The 18,621-nt window shown below is 37.2% G+C and overlaps 1 protein-coding gene across 1 annotated transcript in view; it reads left to right on the top strand.

Annotated features, from left to right (window-relative positions):
- The window catches only part of Pgant9 (polypeptide N-acetylgalactosaminyltransferase 9), a gene marked incomplete in the record, with an annotated part of 429,187 nt that overhangs the window by 362,090 nt on the left and 48,476 nt on the right, over positions 1-18,621 (top strand). The window contains 2 exon segments of the mRNA XM_070092791.1: positions 6,014-6,162; positions 16,928-17,110. Coding sequence (XP_069948892.1) covers positions 6,014-6,162; positions 16,928-17,110 — 332 coding nt within the window.

Below are 18,621 nucleotides of genomic sequence, written 5' to 3'. Positions count from 1 at the left end.
TCCAGCCTCCTTCCTCTCCTATTCCACCGCAGGGCTCTTCTGTCCTCGCCAGCACATCTCTCCAGGTTCATACTCCCCTCCCTTCTCAGACCTCATTGGTTCCCTCCATAGTCTCCCCAATCTCTACTTGCTCTACCTCACCTGTCTCTTTAGTCATGGTATCGGCAGTTCCTTGTCCACTGAAATACTTGATGTTATCTCTGACTATATCACGGAGATGAAACTCTTGATGGATGCCAGTGCGCCTCATGCCCCTTCTTATTTTTCACAACCTTCGCAGCAATCTTTTCCGTCACAGCATTCTGATTCCTCCTTCCTTACATGCTTTCCGTTGCCTCCATACATTGACTTTACTCACCCTACTAGCTCGTAGATTTTATCACTGCTCATTGTTGACATACCTGTCATTGTGAATAATGACTTACTTACAATGGAATATTTGTGGCCTCAGGTAACCGGGGAGAGCTCTAGGTGTTGCTCTGCCAGTTTTCCCCGGTGTGTCGGGTTACAAGAGCCTAAAGTTCATTCAGCGGTTATCCATCCTGTTTCGGGCTGTGTTGTTGCATTTTTCTGATCCCATTCCTGATGACACTTTTAATAAGAGTATGCTTCTTGTGCACATTGGTATACTGTTTCAATGGGTCTTTGTTCATTCTCAGCTGCATTATACTGCAGCCATTATTTATTTGCACAGGTGGTATACAGTTTGCTCTATATCTCTGTCTTTCCTGTACATTCTGTATCTTTGATGTTACGTTCTTGATCTCTTCTGAGCCGCTGCCCATCTCGTTAAGTGATTTTAACACCCATCATCTTTGGGGACTGTGACTCTCGTGGTGATCAGTTGCAGACTCTTCTCAGTTCTCATTTATTTATTTATTTATTTATTTTATTTATTTACTTATGTCTTTGCAAATATTACATTATGTATTTACAATAATGGGTTGCAATGCAAAGAGAGCATCTATTATGCTTAGGCATTATGGGCCAACTTAACATTATTGGCTTACTGACTACTTAACACTAAGAATTATATCATAGTTGTACTGTAGATTATTAATTATAGTTGTACAGTAGATTATTAATTACATCATAGTTGTACAGTAGATTATTAATTATAAGTGAATCTAATTTATATAAGACAAAAGATATATTCATATATTCAAAAATGTTTTCTGTAAAACAATGATTCAATTATATGTATTCCTGTCGACAATGGATAAAAGGTTCAAAAGTAATTGTTGAAATTATGATATGGGAATACGTATTGAGTATGTGAGTAATGAGTATTGAGCATTTAGTCTAGGGTGATGAAGTGGCTTTTGAGAAGAGTCTTAAATTGATTTTCAGACTGGGCTACTTTTATTTATTATTAATTTGGACATGATGCATAGATGTACAAAGAAATACAGTGGTTAAGTGTACATGCCAAAAGTCCCTTGTATGCAGAGCATTATGGGCTGGCTTAAAATTAACTTAAGATTAACTAAGCAATAATATCTGGCAATGAATTCCATCTGTTTTCTCTTCGTCTTCACTCCAATCTTCTCTTCAGTTGGCTCCCTTGCATGTTCATGTAGCATCTGCTTTTTCCCTTTCCCCTTGGGAGGTTCTTCCCTACTTCTTGCTCTCTTTTTCTTGATCACTTTCAGTTGCACGCCCGACCATCACTGTTTATACAGATAGTTCTAAATCTTCTGACAGTGTTGGGTTTGCAGTGGTGTTCCCTGACGATGTTGTCTGGGGTCATTTGTTAGACTTGGGTAGTATTTTAGCACCGAGTCATATGCCATCCTCATAGCACTTCTCTGTATTACATGCGTCTCCTTTGGCATTTGTAATCATTTTGGATTCCCTCAGTGCTTTACAGGCCATTAAACAATTTGATTCCCCTCATCCGTTGGTCTTCCATATTCAACTCTGATTGTGCTGTGTAGGTAGCTAGCAAACACAGATGTCATTTTCTGTTGGGTCTCTGGACACATTGATGTGTGGGGCAATGAACAGGTGGACACAGCTGCGCTGTCAGTGGTGTGTGATCTTCTGGTTTCCTATAGAGGTATTCCGTTCAGGGATTATTTTACCATCATCTCTGCCCGTCTTAGCGGCCATTGGCAACAGTGGTGGTCGGACATGCACCATAACAAATTACATACTCTATTAAACTGCTTTTAGGTTTGTAGCCATCTTACCACTGTTGCCATACTTCGGAGACTGCGCTCTACCATCTCCGCATTGGCCATACTCGATTTACCCATGGGTATCTCATGGAATGACATCCTATTTCTCTCTGTGAGGTTTGTCGGGTCCCTATTTCAGTTCTTCACTTTCTTGTGGATTGTCTGATTTATGCAGACTTACAATCACTTTTTGACTTTTTGTCAGCACCTGCTTTGCTATACGAACTTTGTTCCCCTTGATTATAATAATAATACAGTGGACCCCCAACTTATGATATTAATCTGTTCCAGAGAGCACATCGTAAGACAAAATTATCGTTAGTCGAATTAATTTTCCCCATAAGAAATAATGGAAATCAAATTAATCCGTTCAAGACACCCAAAAGTTCACACTTACTCACTCACTCATTTGACCATAAACAGAAATATTAATCTCAGTCTTAAAATAAGGAATCCTGTGATACTCCAATACTGAAACTATGTACTGTGCCAAAACAAAAGCATTCACATTGCTAAACTCACAAACTAGTATTTAGTCACTTAGCCATAATACCAACTTGCCTCATAATTTGTAATATTTTACAATTAAATAATAAAACTAAGTATGCCCGAAATGCCTAGCCATGCTAAGCGTTCTAGTGGTACACTCTGTAATCACAATTTTACTACATGTAAACCAAACAATAACCAAATTTCTGTAAACTCAGCATTGTAATCCTTATAGAGAATATTACACAAAGAATATTACACAAAGAAAATTTTTTTTTATCACATGAAATATACATTTTCCTACACACAGAAAGGATGCATGCACAGTATATATTGTGCATATACAGTGGTCCCTCGCTTTTCGTAGTTCTTGGCAATCGTAAATTTCACCAATCATAGGGGTATTTTCGTATAAACATGGACTCGCTTTTCATACGTTGACTCGTGAATAGTAGTTCGTCCGGGACGCGTATGCATGGTGTGAGCCGGGGCGGCCTCCCTACCCAGCCAGTCTGGCATTGTTTACTAGTGAGTGAAGGTCCCCTCAAGTGCTCCTACGAAATACATGTATTTCATAATATTCCACTCATTTTAGTGCTTGCAAGTACTAAATAAGCTACCATGGCTCGAAAGAAAGCTCCTAGTGCCAAGCCTGTGGTAAAGAAGGTGAGAAATATGTACAGTGACAAAGTCTTGGGCCATTTTAGGGAAGTGTTAAAGAGACGCCAGAAACAGAGCTCTCTCCACAGTTACTTTGCGAGACAGGACTAGAGTGACTCTCAAGGTGGTCCAAGTGGCATTAAGAAACAGAGAAGAGAAGCAGCCCCAGAGAAGCAATTGGTACCTGAGGTGTTGCTGGAAGGGGATTTCCCTTCCAAACTGTAAACAATCCAATCTCTCTCCTCCTCCAGTCTCCCATACACTAAGAAGAATCTCCAATAAAGGTAAGTGTTACGCTGTTAATGTTTCATTCATCATTTCCCATTGTATTGTTTATGTACTACATGTATATTACATGTAAAAAATTTTTTTGTTCTAATACTTCTGGGTGTCAGGAACGGATTAATTGTATCTACATTATTTCTTATGGGGACAATTGATTCGCAAATCGTAAATTTCGTTTATAGTAACGGCTTCAGGAACGGATTAATTACGAAAAACGAGGGACCACTGTACATGTACTAGTGTACTAAATGAAGAATAAATGACACTTTTATTGAAGATATGGTGGTAAGTGATGAGACACTGTTTGTGTCCTGGGAGTGCTTTTTCCTCCTGAGTAATGTAGGTCCTATTTGGCATTTTCTTCCAGAACAAGCCTTATCACACTGTATGTCACTACGATTCTTAAATCTCTCAAACCAACCTTTGCTGGCCTTAAATTCACCAATATGAGCACTAGTTCCAGGCATTTTTTCCTCTTCACCTGGCTTTTAGTTGACTGGTGTGGGTCGCATCCTGGGGGACAAGATTAAGGACCCCAATGGAAATAAGTTAGATAGTCCTTGATGACACACTGACTTTCTTGGGCAATGTTACACTAGCTCAGCTGAGGTGCTCAGGCCAGACGGACCAGACAGCCGCGTTCGGGACGAATGATGTAAGTCGAGTTTTTCAACGTAGGTCAGGGTCAAATTTTTACACTGACAAACATTGTAAGTCAGTTTTATCATAGGTTGAGGCCATCGTAAGTCGGGGGTCCACTGTAATAATAATATGCAAAATTCGACACACAACCCATAGCATCCCTTCCAACCCTTCTCTCCCCTCACCTCTGATTCCCTCTCAACCTAACTGTTTATAGCCCTGGCACTATTTTCTGCTCTGCAGTGCTGCATGACCCTTGTCAGTTTAGCACTTTATTTGATTATAATAAATGGTAAATTTGTTGAAGGCTTCCATAGATTAGAAGAGATTTATTGAGAGGTAAGCCATAGCTCCGTGTCTTCCTTTTGCGGATGACACCCGGATCACCATGGCAGTGACCTCCATCGAAGACACTGCGAGACTCCAAGCGGACATCAACCAAATCTTTGAATGGGCCACTCAAAACAATATGAAGTTCAACGAGGAGAAATTTCAACTACTCAGATATGGAGAACTTGAAGAAATTAAAAATGTGTCAGGGTATTCCACAAATTCTAACCATACAATAGAGTGGAAAAGTAATGTGAAGGACCTGGGAGTGATAATGTCAGAGGATCTCACCTTCAAAGACCACAACAATGTATCTACCTCATCTGTTTGGAAAATGATAGGATGGATAATGAGAACCTTCAAAACTAGGGATGCCAAGCCCATGATGATTCTCTTCAAATCGCTTGTGCTCTCTGGGTTGGAATACTGCTGTACCCTAACGGCCCCCTTCAAGGCTGGCGATATTGCAGACCTGGAGAGTGTACAAAGAACTTTCACGGCACACATAAGTGCAAAAAGGCACCTAACCTACTGGGAATGGTTGAAGGTCCTTGATCTGTACTCCCTCAAATGCAGACGAGAGAGACATGATAATATACACTTGGAATGTCCTGGAGGGATTGGCACCAAACCTGCACAAAAAAAATCACTCCCTATGAAAGCAAAAGACTCGGCAGGAGATGCAACATTCCCCCGATGAAAAGCGGGTGTGCCTTTAGTACACCGAAAGACAACACAATAAGTGTCCGGGGCCCAAGACTGCTCAATTGCCTCCCAGCATACACAAGGGGGATTACCAATAGACCCCTGGCTGTCTTCAAGAAGGCACTGGACAGGCACCTAAAGTCAGTACCTGACCAACCGGGCTGTGATTCATACGTCAGCTTGCGTGCGGCCAGCAGTAACAGCCTGGTTGATCAGACCCTGATGCACCATTAGACTTGTTCTTAGACCAGACTGCGGGGGCATTGACCCCCGAAACCCTCTCCAGGTAAAACTCCAGGTAAGATGTGTATATGTAAGGATTTTGCAAACAAGTTTACATATTTGTCTCATTAGAGCGAGTAATAAAATCCAACTCAATATTTTCAGAGGTTATATTCTCTACATAAGTTTTGTTTGTGTTCCTCTACAGCTTATGTAAGTTACTTTTTTTGCAAAAATTTCAGGTACCATTCTATGTAAACCATTGTCAGAACATGAGTATATATGTATGTGTGTACTTTTTACAAAATTTTATTTATAAATGATGATTGTGAAGATTTTAGCATAGAGTTAATGTACTGCACTTGCACATAAATTTAGGGTATAATTGGGTGTCAGTCTCCTCGGTGATACCTGAGGTGACAGGTTAGCAGAAGTATTAAGTGTTAAAAAGAAATCTTCTGATGCAAGGAAGAGCTGGGATTGAAGGATCCATATCACAGGTTGGTTGGAGCCTCTTCTGGATCGTATTGCGCGTGACTCCACCATTGTAGTCTGCCCTGTCATCGATGTTATTGCAGACGACACCTTCCAGATCAGACTGTCAAAGCCGAGAGATGTCCAAGTCGGCGGCTTCAGCTGGGGACTCATTGTATGCATCAGGCACCCGTGCCTACTAGAGTTGTTCATTTAACTGACTCATCACTTGATCACAACTTTTCTGATTATGCGTAAAGGCTCACAAACTGGCCTCAACTAGCCTGTTTCACGCTTCCATAAAGAATTACAATTTAAAATGCTTAAAAATCGCCTGATTCCTTGATAAACATGTTCATAGCATTGGCATGGGAAGTGAAATAGTTGTTTTGGTATAATTTAAGAAGGGAACTCTGGTTAAAAAATAAGTGCTTAATGAGCAGGGTGGATTGTATTCCACAAGAGGGTTCAGAGCAATCACTTTTGGACAGTGAACAAATAAACATTTCACAAATGTATGTTATATCTATAACATACATGGCCAAATTCTATAATTATCTCGACTGATTCATTATAATTTGTTTTATATTGCTAATTTATTTTATATTTGTAAATACTGTGTAAGATCGTTTGTACCACTTTTGGATAACGAGACTTATCAGGCCCTCAGATTTGACTTAGACACAATAAAATTACTGCAGTTCCAACACTTATTAATAATTGTAGAATTAAATTACAAATTAATAATTTAATGGGAGCTATCTTTCCCCTACCAGTCCAACCCTGCTATTGTCTATAAGATTTTTATGAATAATGACAGCACTGAATTACTAGAGATGAATAAATCCAGAGTTATACCAATGCAAGTTTTTGTTAGGTAATTCTAATATTTATTTATCGTCATTGTATAATTGTGGGGAAGATGTGCAACATTGTTTCTTATGTATCTTTTTTTGCATTTTATAGATGTGACTGTGTGTTTTGTGATTTGTCTTTTAAATATGGGTTTGTCGGCTAATGTAGTTCTTTCATGATAAATTTTGCAGTGATTAATCTGGGGTATATAGTGTGTATTGACTTCAATATGTTCCCATTAGTTTTGGGGACTTAATAGTATCAAAAATTAGATTTTCTAAAACAAGAACCATTCATATGTGCTGCCTTGTGCTTTTCATTTTTAAAATCTTACATCGCTTGCATATGTCAAAAGAAAATAATAACTTTATAAAACTTTTCGTTGCAGAAAACGTGTTGACTCATACTTCCTTTAGAGTACATTAATATATTTCCTCCTCTATTAGCTGGCAAGACTACATTTGGCAACTGGTTTTATTTTTTTAAGTAAGGACTTTGGAGAGAGTTGTTTCTCCAATTAGGTTTAATTTTGTACCTTTGTTCTTTCCTATCAAGGTAAACCTCCTATTAAACGCTAAAATTTTGACTGCCCTAATTATATGAAAGGTTCTGTGTCCCTGCTTTTGATTTAAGTGGTAGTGTTAATGTTTTCAAGTATTATAGTTAAATTCTTATGTAGACAGTGCGTCAAATTTCTTCTAGGTTCCCTTCTTGTCATAGGTTGGTTGGAGCCGCTATTAGACCGTATTGGGCGTAACTGGACATCAGCAGTCACACCTGTTATAGATGTGATTAGCGATGACACCCTAGAATATACATATTCCTCCTTCGTAGCTGTTGGGGGTTTTGACTGGAATTTACAGGTAGCCGAAAGGTCATTCCCCATATCCGCATGGCTACCGTAATTTCTCCCAAAGAACCAGAACTGGTGTCAGAGACATTTTTAAGTAATTATTATACACAATGTTTTGAAGAGGTGTTTTATATACTTTCGGACAACTTTTTGAAGGTGTATCACTGATCTCGATCCAGGTTCTTGGTTTTGGGTTGGAATATAAGAAAAAAATCAACATAGAGTTTGTGAATGAAACTTAGCAGATAAATATTTGCCTCTACATTGTTTTTAATTTTCTAGGTGCACAGCCATTGTAGCTGATGGTTGATAGTTTGTAATTATAGTTGATGTTGTAATGACAAACAATATTCTCCCTTAAAAGTTGGTAGGTCTGTTGTGTGAAGTGTAGCTGCTGCTTTTTTTAAATTAATCATTGCCACTGGTGGCACAAGAATAATAATGAAACAAATGAACAGGCTTCACACGGTTGTTTGTCATAGATTTTTAAGTTTGAATTAAAATATTATGCCTATTTACAATAAATAGAAGTTATGTGCTTATTTATAATTGTATACAATTGTGTGCTATAGTAATTTGCTTTTACTCTTCGTACTTTGCTTTTATCACTTGTGTTGAGTTGCACCTTGCATCATTGTGAGTGCTTTTACTTGTAAACAAATTGCCTATATTAGGGTATATATTCCCAGAGGTGCATGTCTTTGTATATACACTGAGAGGTTTCTCTTTCTCTTATCTTCTTTCTTTCAACACACCAGCCGTATCCCACCGAGGCGGGGTGGCCCAAAAGGAAAAACAAAAGTTTCTCCTTTCACATTTAGTAATATATACAGGAGAAGGGGTTACTAGCCCCTTGCTCCTGGCATTTTAGTCGCCTCTTACAACACGCATAGCTTACGGAGGAAGAATTCTGTTCCACTTCCCCATGGAGATAAGAGGAAATAAACAAGAACAAGAGCTAGTAAGAAAATAGAAGAAAACCCAGAGGGGTGTGTATACATACGCTTGTACATGTATGTGTAGTGTGACCTAAGTGTAAGCAGAAGTAGCAAGACGTACCTGAAACCTTGCATGTTTATGAGACAGAAAAAACACCAGCAATCCTACCATCGTGTAAAACAATGACAGGCTTACGTTTTACACTCACTTGGCAGGACGGTAGTACCTCCCTGGGTGGTTGCTGTCTACCAACCTACTACCTAGGTCTTTCTCTTATATATATAAATAAATAAAATGTCATGTCATGTCGAATAGGTAAAACTTGCGATTTTAGCTTAAATAGCAACGCTCGTTTTGCCGAATAAGGCAAGCACAAAATTTGTGTATGCAATAATTTTGCAAAAATCATTCTGATCCTAATGAAAAAAAAAATATATTTCATTGTGTTTTTTCATTATTAAATTATTGTAAACTTATGTAAAATATATTTAGTTGAATTAGGCTAAATTAATTTGCACATGTTATAATAAGGTTAAGTAAGTTTTCTAAGGTTCTTTCAGTGCAAAATAATTAATTTTTACATTAAGGTAAATTAAAAAAATATATCCTTAAACATATAAGAGAAAATGTTAGAAAGGACTTAATTTTAAATGAGTTCTTGCTAATTGACCAGTTTTACCTATTTGGCATGAATTATATTTATATATATATATATATATATATATATATATATATATATATATATATATATATATATATATATATATATATATATATATATATATATATATATATATATATATATATATACACACACACACACACACACACACACACACACACACACACACACACACACACACACACACACACACACACACACACACACACACACACAATATCCTTACTTTAGATTAGTTTTCTTGATTTTTAGTGTGCATGAGAAATGCATCCTTAATGACATGTGCAATCGATTGGCTTTAAAACTAACTCACCATCCATAAACTGCATGTATACTGGTATTTGTTTTCCTCTGCTTAGCTTTAAACATTACAGCAGCATGCCACATTGAAAACATGTTAGCTTCCATATTCACAACTCATTAGTAGAATGAATATATGCAGATTTCATGAGTCAGGGCATCACAAACCACCTTTAACTTAATATCCACTTAATATTCAAAATATTATGAATCCTCTGTCATTGTATTTAATATGTATAAAAATGTTTAGTTGTTGTTCATTGTTGGGTTTAGTTCTTAGGTTTGATTAAAATGTTTATTGTTTCATTTAAATGTGGTTTGATCTGCTACATTTTCAGTAATTCAAACTTTATAATCTCAATTTCTTCATATCCTTGATTAAATTAGTATATTTGCTGTGTACATCATGCATAAATTAACTGATGTTCTTATTTATATGATCATTACTTTAAGATTATAATAAGTTTAGTTGTTGGTGTGGTGGTAATGCGATGGGAGTTCATACTGATGGGCTAGTCTCGAGTACCTCGCAGTGTTCTCTGACAGATTATATTAAAAATAGCTGTGTGTACTTCATGCTTGAGTGCACATAGCTATGCTTAACTACCAGTAAAAAACATCAGAATACTGTAAAGTGTGTGTGCTCACCTTTAAAGATAATGTACTAACAGGAGCAAAATTTGCTTCTGAGGGCACCAAAATGCCCCAGTGGCCTGGTGGCTAAAGCTCTCGCTTCACACACAGAGAGCCCAGGTTTGATTCCTGGCAGGGTAGAAACATTTTGACGTGTTTCCTTACACCTGTTGTCATGTTCACCTAGCAGCAAATAGGTACCTGGGTGTTAGTCGACTGGTGTGGGTCGCATCCTGGGGGACAAGATTGAGGACCCCAATGGAAATAAGTTAGGCAGTCCTCGATGTCGCACTGGCTTTCTTGGGCTATCCTGGGTGACTATTCCTCTGGGGTTACAAATCCGAAGAAAATATCGTCTTACACACCGTCTGGGAAAATAAGAGCCAGTGGGAGGAAAGTATCCCATATCAGGCAGTTTTTCGACTTGATATGACAGGGGCAAGTAGGCCTACCTCGGCATTAGTTTTATAGTTCAAAATTAAATGAAAATTACTACACAGAAAAAAATCATAAAGGTATTACCAAATAAGATAAAACCAAAAAATAGTTTATCAAAGTATCATGTTTTGTGAAAAGAAAACTGTCCCAAAATAAGAAGTGTGGCTAATCAGAGAGTTAAATATCAAATGTTAGAGATTAATATAAAAATGGGAAGAGTGAAAAATAAGGAAAAATGGAGTAACAGAAATCTTTGAAAAAGAAGTAGAATAATGCTAGATCTAACCAAATGTTTTATTAAAGTTTGTAAAACAAAAAGCCCTTGTGGCTTAGCGCTTCTTTTTGATTATAATAATAATAATGTAAAACAAAAACTAAATGTGAAAGAGAAGAGAGAATGAAGGAGGATATTCATAGAGTATATCTATAAGGTATAATATCATTATGACCAACAAACTGTGAAATATTGTTATGTATCAGAAGACATTGTTTCACGAACGGGGTTTTATCAATCCAGTCCTTTGTAATAAATGTCCTAAGTATTATGCACACTTCTTTATTTCACAACAGTCACTGAAGTGGAGAAGGAAATGTGTGAGGCACTAATAACAAAGTTCCAGTATGTTTTTACAAAACTGTATGTTTTACGTAGAGTATAGTAACTTTGCTCTTGACTTCCTCACCCCCCCCTCTCCGCTTAACTTCCTTTCCTCCCATCCGCTTGACTTAGCCCCCCTTCCCTCCCCCAGGTGAGCTGAAGTACAAGTTATTGAAATATCGAAATATACAGTAAAGAAGTTACTAGCTGATGTTGATAAAAAAAAAGAAAAGATAGCATTGTGCACAAAAAAATCTAAGCTCTCTATAGTGGAATTTGTTTTCGTAATATATTAAGTTGGTAAATTGGCAGATAAATAGAAAATGACACGCACTTTGTTGAAATTTAAAAGTTGACTGGAACGACCCTTTAACTATAAGCCTGTCTTGCTAGCAAATTTTGTTGTAAAAATACTGGAAGAGGCCACTGAAAAAAAGTTCATAAAATGCTTAAATAGCTAAAGCCTTGTGTTGTAATGCTGTATTTTATAAGTTATTCAAATTGTACAAATTATTCAAGAGATCAATGGATAAATGTATTTATTTTGAATTCAAAAGATTTTTGGTAGTTCATGAAAGACTTATCTAACAATTACAACACACAAAATAGAAGACTAACTTTTATAGTGTAACAAAGTGCTTGCATAAAAGAAAAAATATGTGGATATGTTACCAGTAGGATCTTGCAAGGATCTGTGCTTGCCAAGCGATTGTTATTTATGTAAGTTACTTGTCAGAGGGAATAGGAGTCTGTACAACCATGTTTGTGGCTAATCCTATGAACAATAACACAAATGATTGTAAATTCCTACAAGAAGACTTTAATCAGTTGAGCAAAATGAGTGATACGTGATGAAATTTATTATAGATAAGTGTGTGACAGAATTGGGGAAAAAGTGAAAACAGGCAACATGGAAATTATAGACTGTGGCAAAATACTAAGTCTTAGAAGGAGATTTAGAAAGTGATTATGGACAAAAAATTGTTGCTGAAAGATATAAATATATTTGGAAGAGATTTGTAGGCTTCACAGCAAGATATTAAAATAATGTTTAGATACTGTATGTTGATGGTGACATGTTGAAAACAAAATACAAAGTTCGCTAGGTCAAAATTGGAATGTACAGCAGTTAGCCTTACCTCAATTGTAGGTAAATTGCTAGTCAATTATAGCCGAGATTATAAGAAGCCATCTGGATAAGCATAATCTGATTAGTGATACTCAGCATGGATTCACGAGAGGCCGTTCTTGTCTGACTAATTTATTAACTTTCTTCAGTAAAGCTTTTGAGGCTGTTGATCACGATAAAGAATTTGATATTATTTACTTAGATTTTAGTAAGGCTTTTGATAGAGTTCTGCACCAAAGACTGTTAAAAAAAGTGGCAGCTCATGGCATCCAGGGAAAAAGTGCTCTCATGGATCGAGTCATGGCTCACAGACAGGAAGCAGTGTGTGTCCATAAATGGGGTTAAATTCGAGTGGGGATCTGTAACAAGTGGCGTACCACAGGGATCAGTCTTAGGCCCATTGTTGTTTATAATATATATCAATGACCTTGATGAGGGTATTACTAGTGATATGAGCAAATTCGCCGATGACACAAAGATAGGTAGGATAATTGATTCAAACTTAGATGTTAGGGAACTTCAGGAAGATTTAGACAATCTCTATTCTTGGTCAGAAAAGTGGCAGATGCAGTTCAATGTAGATAAATGCAAGGTTCTGAAGCTCGGGAGTGTCCATAACCCTAGCACTTGTAAGTTAAATAATGTAGAACTTAGCCATACAGATTGCGAAAAGGACTTTGGGGTTATGGTGAGCAGCAACCTTAAACCAAGACAGCAGTGCCTAAGCGTACGTAATAAAGCAAATAGATTATTGGGATTTATATCAAGAAGTGTAAGCAACAGAAGTCCAGAGGTTATGCTGCAGCTTTATACATCATTAGTAATGCCTCACCTAGATTATGCAGCTCAGTTCTGGTCTCCATATTATAGAATGGATATAAATTCGTTAGAAAACATTCAGCGTAGAATGACTGAATTAATACATAGCATTAGAAATCTTCCTTATGAAGAAAGATTGAAGACTCTTAAATTACATTCACTTGTTAGACAAAGACTGAGGGGACACATGATCGAAGTGTATAAGTGGAAGATGGGTATTAATAAAGAGGATATTAATAAGGTCTTGAGGATATCTCTCCAAGAGAGAACCCGCAGTAATGGATTTAAATTAGACAAGATTAGATTTAGAAAGGACATAGGAAAGTATTGGTTTGGAAATAGGGTAGTTGATGAGTGGAACAGTCTACCTAGTTGGGTTATTGAGGCTAGGACTTTGGGTAGTTTCAAATTTAGGTTGGATAAATATATGAGTGAGAGGGGTTGGATTTGAGTGGGACTTGCAAATGAGTGGATAGAGTTATCAGAACTTATTTCTTGGGTAGCATTGAAAATTAGGTTGGGCAAATGTTTTGTTAGTGGGATGGATTGTAAAGGACCTGCCTAGTATGGGCCAACAGACCTGCTGCAGTGATCCTCCTTTCTTATGTTCTTATGTCAGTAACTAAAATATGTGACCAAAGATAGGTAAAAAAAATAGGTGAAGTCCAAAAACAAAAAAAAAAAAAACTTAGTGTCTCAGTAGCCTTTAAGGCATGATCACGTACAAAATTATAAAAGAATTTGAGAGAATTAAAATGTTTTCTTTGCATCACTAACAGTTTTAAATTGAGGGAAAAAGAGACCAAAAAAGAATAGAATGGGATACGAGAGGTAAATGCTACAACCCTGGAAAATTATAGAATAAAAACTGAAACAGGACAAAACAATAATAGTTGTTCAAAAAATAATCACAAATTTCTGTCAAGGCACTGAAGGGTAGATTCGAACTCTGGCATCCGTTATGGAAGTCCGTCATGTTACCTTCCCCATGGACAGGGGAGCACTGAAAGGGATTCGAACCCAGACAACCAACACAAAAATTATGTACTGTAACATTTAAAAAAAAAAAAAAATGAAATTTCTTATTGGGTAGAAACTATTTGAGAAGCTTTTGCTACATAAACTTACCTAAGTCTACATAAACGCCATGCAATAATGCATACTGTATGTAAAGACAGCAGAATAACGGGTTGAGGTGGTAATTATATTTTCTGAGTTACTTGTATAAATGTTGGCTCAGTCTGAAAAAAGGGCCTTGTTTGGCTCTGGCTGATGCTTCCGTTTTACTATTGTTTTTCTTTAATAATGATTTCTGCCTTGTTCCAATCCACTGCATGAGAAAATAGGTGGGAATGACTACATGTAAATTAGATTGCAGTGTTTAGTCTTTTTTTTAACACCCATTGTGGTGCTTAACTAATGTTGAGCTTCAAACGAATTCTTGGCAATGGATTTAGTGGCTTTGCAAATAATAATAAAACTAGAAGACATGTCATTAGGAATGTTTTGGCATTGGCTTCTTGTTGTTGATTCGCCGGTACTTCCGGCCCGGGTCTTCTCCAGATGGTGACCCGGCGTTGGCATTGGCATATCTGTAAAATGAAATATTTAATATTTAGTTCTTCTCCTTTCTGACGATTCTCAAGGCTGTCATCATACAGTTGATCGAGACATGTCTGTAGTATTTTAAGATGGTAAATTAATTCATTGTAAATTTAAACTCTTCAAGAAATTTGGAGGAGCCGCCTGCAAATACAAATTACTTTTTAAAATTCATATGACTACACCCCATTTTTGTCTCAGTTTCATAATTAGACTAGCAAGGTACTGTATAATTTATATTTTGAATGACGGTTTTCGGTAGATTCTATACTGTGAAAGTATGTTGTAGCACTAGCGATTTCAGGTCTATTTTGGCAAGGATTACATCAGTATACCCAGTACCACTAACAGGTACAATATTGTTGAAATGAGAATCCTCTAATAACTTCACTAACAGGTTTGTCATCACCATTCTAAGTTGTAAACTCATAACCATGCAGAATTTCAGTTTGGTAAGAAACATAGGCAACAGTTAGGCATCTTTAATCTGAAACATTTCGCCTACACAGTAGGCTTCTTCAGTAGAGTACAGAAAGTAGGCAGGAGCAGTAGAGATGTGAAGACAATGTCTTAAAGCAGGCACTGGACAAGCACCTAAAGTCGGTACCTGACCAGCCGGGCTGTGGCTCGTATGTTGGATTGCGTGCAGCCAGCAGTAACAGCCTGGTTGATCAGGCTCTGATCCACCAGGCTGCCTGGTCACAGACCGGGCCATGGGGGAATTGACCCCTGAAACTCTCTCCAGGTAAAACTCCAGTCTATCACCCTTGAAGTCGAAGAATTGAGGTTGTCAGTCCCTCAGCCTGGAGAAGCGTTCTGTTCCATACTCTGAAACTATGTACTTTTGAGTACTTTCTGTACTCGACTGAAGAAGCCTACTATGTAGGCAAAACGTTTCGGATTAAAACTGCCTAAATGTTGCCTGTGTGTCTTACTTACCAACCTGTCGGTATTATATACCACTTTGATATTCAGAATTTCAGTTTATAGGTCAATTTTTTACAGAAAGGAATTTTGGTGCACACATAAGCCAATGGCGTTTATACAGTGAGTGCAGGTTAAACCGAGAATGAAATTCGTTAAATTATGTATGTACTGTAAATCATTCCAGAGTAACATTGAGCTCTATAAATAGAAATTTGTCACTGTTATATGCTTACTACTTAGCAGTTTGCTGCTGCTTGTTCATGTAATTTTTGGATGATTGTGCTTTCAGAAAAATAACTAATAGAGATATAACCTGCTAGGGCACATTTATGAAACCATCTCACCCAGACATTACCTTGAATGCGAGACAGACTTGACAATGAAGACACTATTTTGTTTACATTGGAGATTGAACCGCGAACGGCTTTCCCTACTAGATACAGTATCGTTTTAAAGATGACACAGTTGTCTTCAAAGTGAAAAAGAAAAAGTCCTAGTTCATTAATTTTCTAATAACTATTCCAAAACTGTTAACCCTTAAGATTTCTACACTGGAGTTGAATAGAAAATTGTGAACATTATAATAGGCTATAGAGATTGCCTAATATTTGTGAAATTTTCTTTAAATTTGTCAGTAGAAGTAAATATATCATCCCTTTGCATACATAACAATATGAAAAGAAACCAGCAATAAAGCTTACATTTGGATCCTTATTGCTGTATGACTCTTGTAGACTTAGCTCTTCTTTTTTTGTTATAATAATAATAATGGATCTTTATCATCATGCTTTGGATTGGGACAAATTGGCAATCTTCAGAGTAAAAGTTTAAAACTGGAAAGTTTAGAAACTGCAGCAATTTCAATTGTCCAGAATGCATCACCTCTGACCTCAGTTGTGGCGGGGAAGGTTATCAATACGTGCAAATGACCTTCCATTTAAAAACGTGATCCACAGAGTATTGTAATTCCCCTTTCTATTCATCATTACTTTGTGAGATATAAGATAGTTCTTGTGGTTCCTTTTGTAATTGAAAGAAAGCTTATGTAGCAAAGCATCATCTCCAAGATACCCTACCATGTTTTACACATTTGCTCTTGTTACTGTACTATAATAGTGTTGGTACGTAAGCACATGATTAATCAATTTTCTTCATGCTTGTCTAGTTCAACTGGCATGCTATTCCAAGCAAAGAGCGTGCACGCCACCAGCACCCAGCCGAGCCTGTTAGATCACCCACCATGGCCGGTGGACTGTTCTCCATCGACAAAGCTTTCTTTGAAAGACTGGGTACATATGACTCTGGGTTTGATATCTGGGGAGGAGAGAACCTAGAGCTGTCATTCAAGGTGAGTTTTTTTTTCTTTATCAAATGAGCTCTGGATAAAATGTGTACACTTAATGCATTATACAGTTTTTGAAGCACTAAGTTGGCTTCAGACGAGTGTGTTAATGTTCTTAACCTAAAATTGTTTGCTTTTAAAACTTGTATGCTTAAATAAATATATTGAATTAACGAAGGAAACATTAAAATAGATCATAGTACAGGTACCATCCGACTTATGACCAAGCTTGGTTCTGACCAACTGGTCATAAGTCAAAATCAAATCAAAGTTTTATTCTCTATAAGGATTACAATGCAGGGTTTACAGATTTTGGTTATTGTGTTGTTTACATGTAGTAAAATACTAATTACAGAGGGGGCCACTAGAACACCTAGCATGGCTAGGCATTTTGGGCAAACTTAGATTAATTCCTAACCCTAAATTATAACAAATTGTGGAGTAAGTTGACTAAATACTAAGTGACTAAATACTAAGTGACAAATACTAGTTTGTGAGCTTAGCAATGTGAATGCTTTTGTTTTGGCACAATACATAGTTTCTATATTGGAGTATCACAGGCAAACTTATGACTAGTTTGGAATCATTATTTTAAGATTAGGATATGTATTTCTGTGCTTATAGTCAAATGGGTGAGTGAGTGAGCGAGTGAGTAAATGTGGACCACCAGGTGGTTTTTATGTAAGTTGATGGAGTGTATCAGGGAGATAAGATGTTTTCTAACAGTAGTTTTGAAGGTGATAAATGTGTCTGCTGTTCTAGAGTTTTCAGGTAGTGTGTTCCAGATTTTAGGGCCTTTGACATACATTGAGTTTTTGTAAAGGTTTAGTTGGAGATGGGGAATGTCGTAGAGATGTTTGTGTCTGGTGTTATGCCTGTGGGTCCTGTCACTACTATCAAGAAAGCATTTTAGGTCAAGGTTAATATTGGAATTTAAGGTCCTGTATATGTAGATTGCACAGTAGTAAGTGTGGATGTTCTGAACAGGGAGTAAGTTTAGATCTATGAAGAGTGGGGGGGTGTGTTGCCAGGGATGGGAATTAGTGATTATTCTTATTGCAGCTTTTTGCTGAGTTATTATTGGCTTCAGGTGCATTGCTGCAGTTGATCCCCAAGCACAAATAGCATAGGTGAGGTATGGATAAATGAGTGAATGGTATAGTGTGAGAAGGGCATTTTGCGGCACGTAGTATCGTATCTTGGAGAGGATCCCAACTGTTTTAGATACTTTTTTTGGTATGTGTTGGATATGGGTGCTGAAATTCAGGTTGTTGTCGAGGTATAGGCCTAGGAATTTGCCCTCATTATGTCTGGCAATTAGAGTGCTGTCGATCTTAATGTTAAGTTGCGCAGCACCTGCTCTTCTACCAAACATAATGTAGTAGGTTTTGTCAGTGTTAAGTGTAAGTTTGTTGGCTGTCATCCAAGTTGATATTTTGAGCAGCTCCTCATTAACAATGGTGTTGAGGGTGGCAGGATTAGGGTGAGATGACATAAGTCGTGTCGTCAGCAAAGAG

The sequence above is a fragment of the Cherax quadricarinatus genome, chromosome 40 (assembly GCF_038502225.1).
Source record: "Cherax quadricarinatus isolate ZL_2023a chromosome 40, ASM3850222v1, whole genome shotgun sequence".
NCBI classification, from domain to species: domain Eukaryota; kingdom Metazoa; phylum Arthropoda; class Malacostraca; order Decapoda; family Parastacidae; genus Cherax; species Cherax quadricarinatus.
Note: the sequence above shows the minus strand (reverse complement) of the source record. Positions and strands in the feature narration are given on the sequence as shown.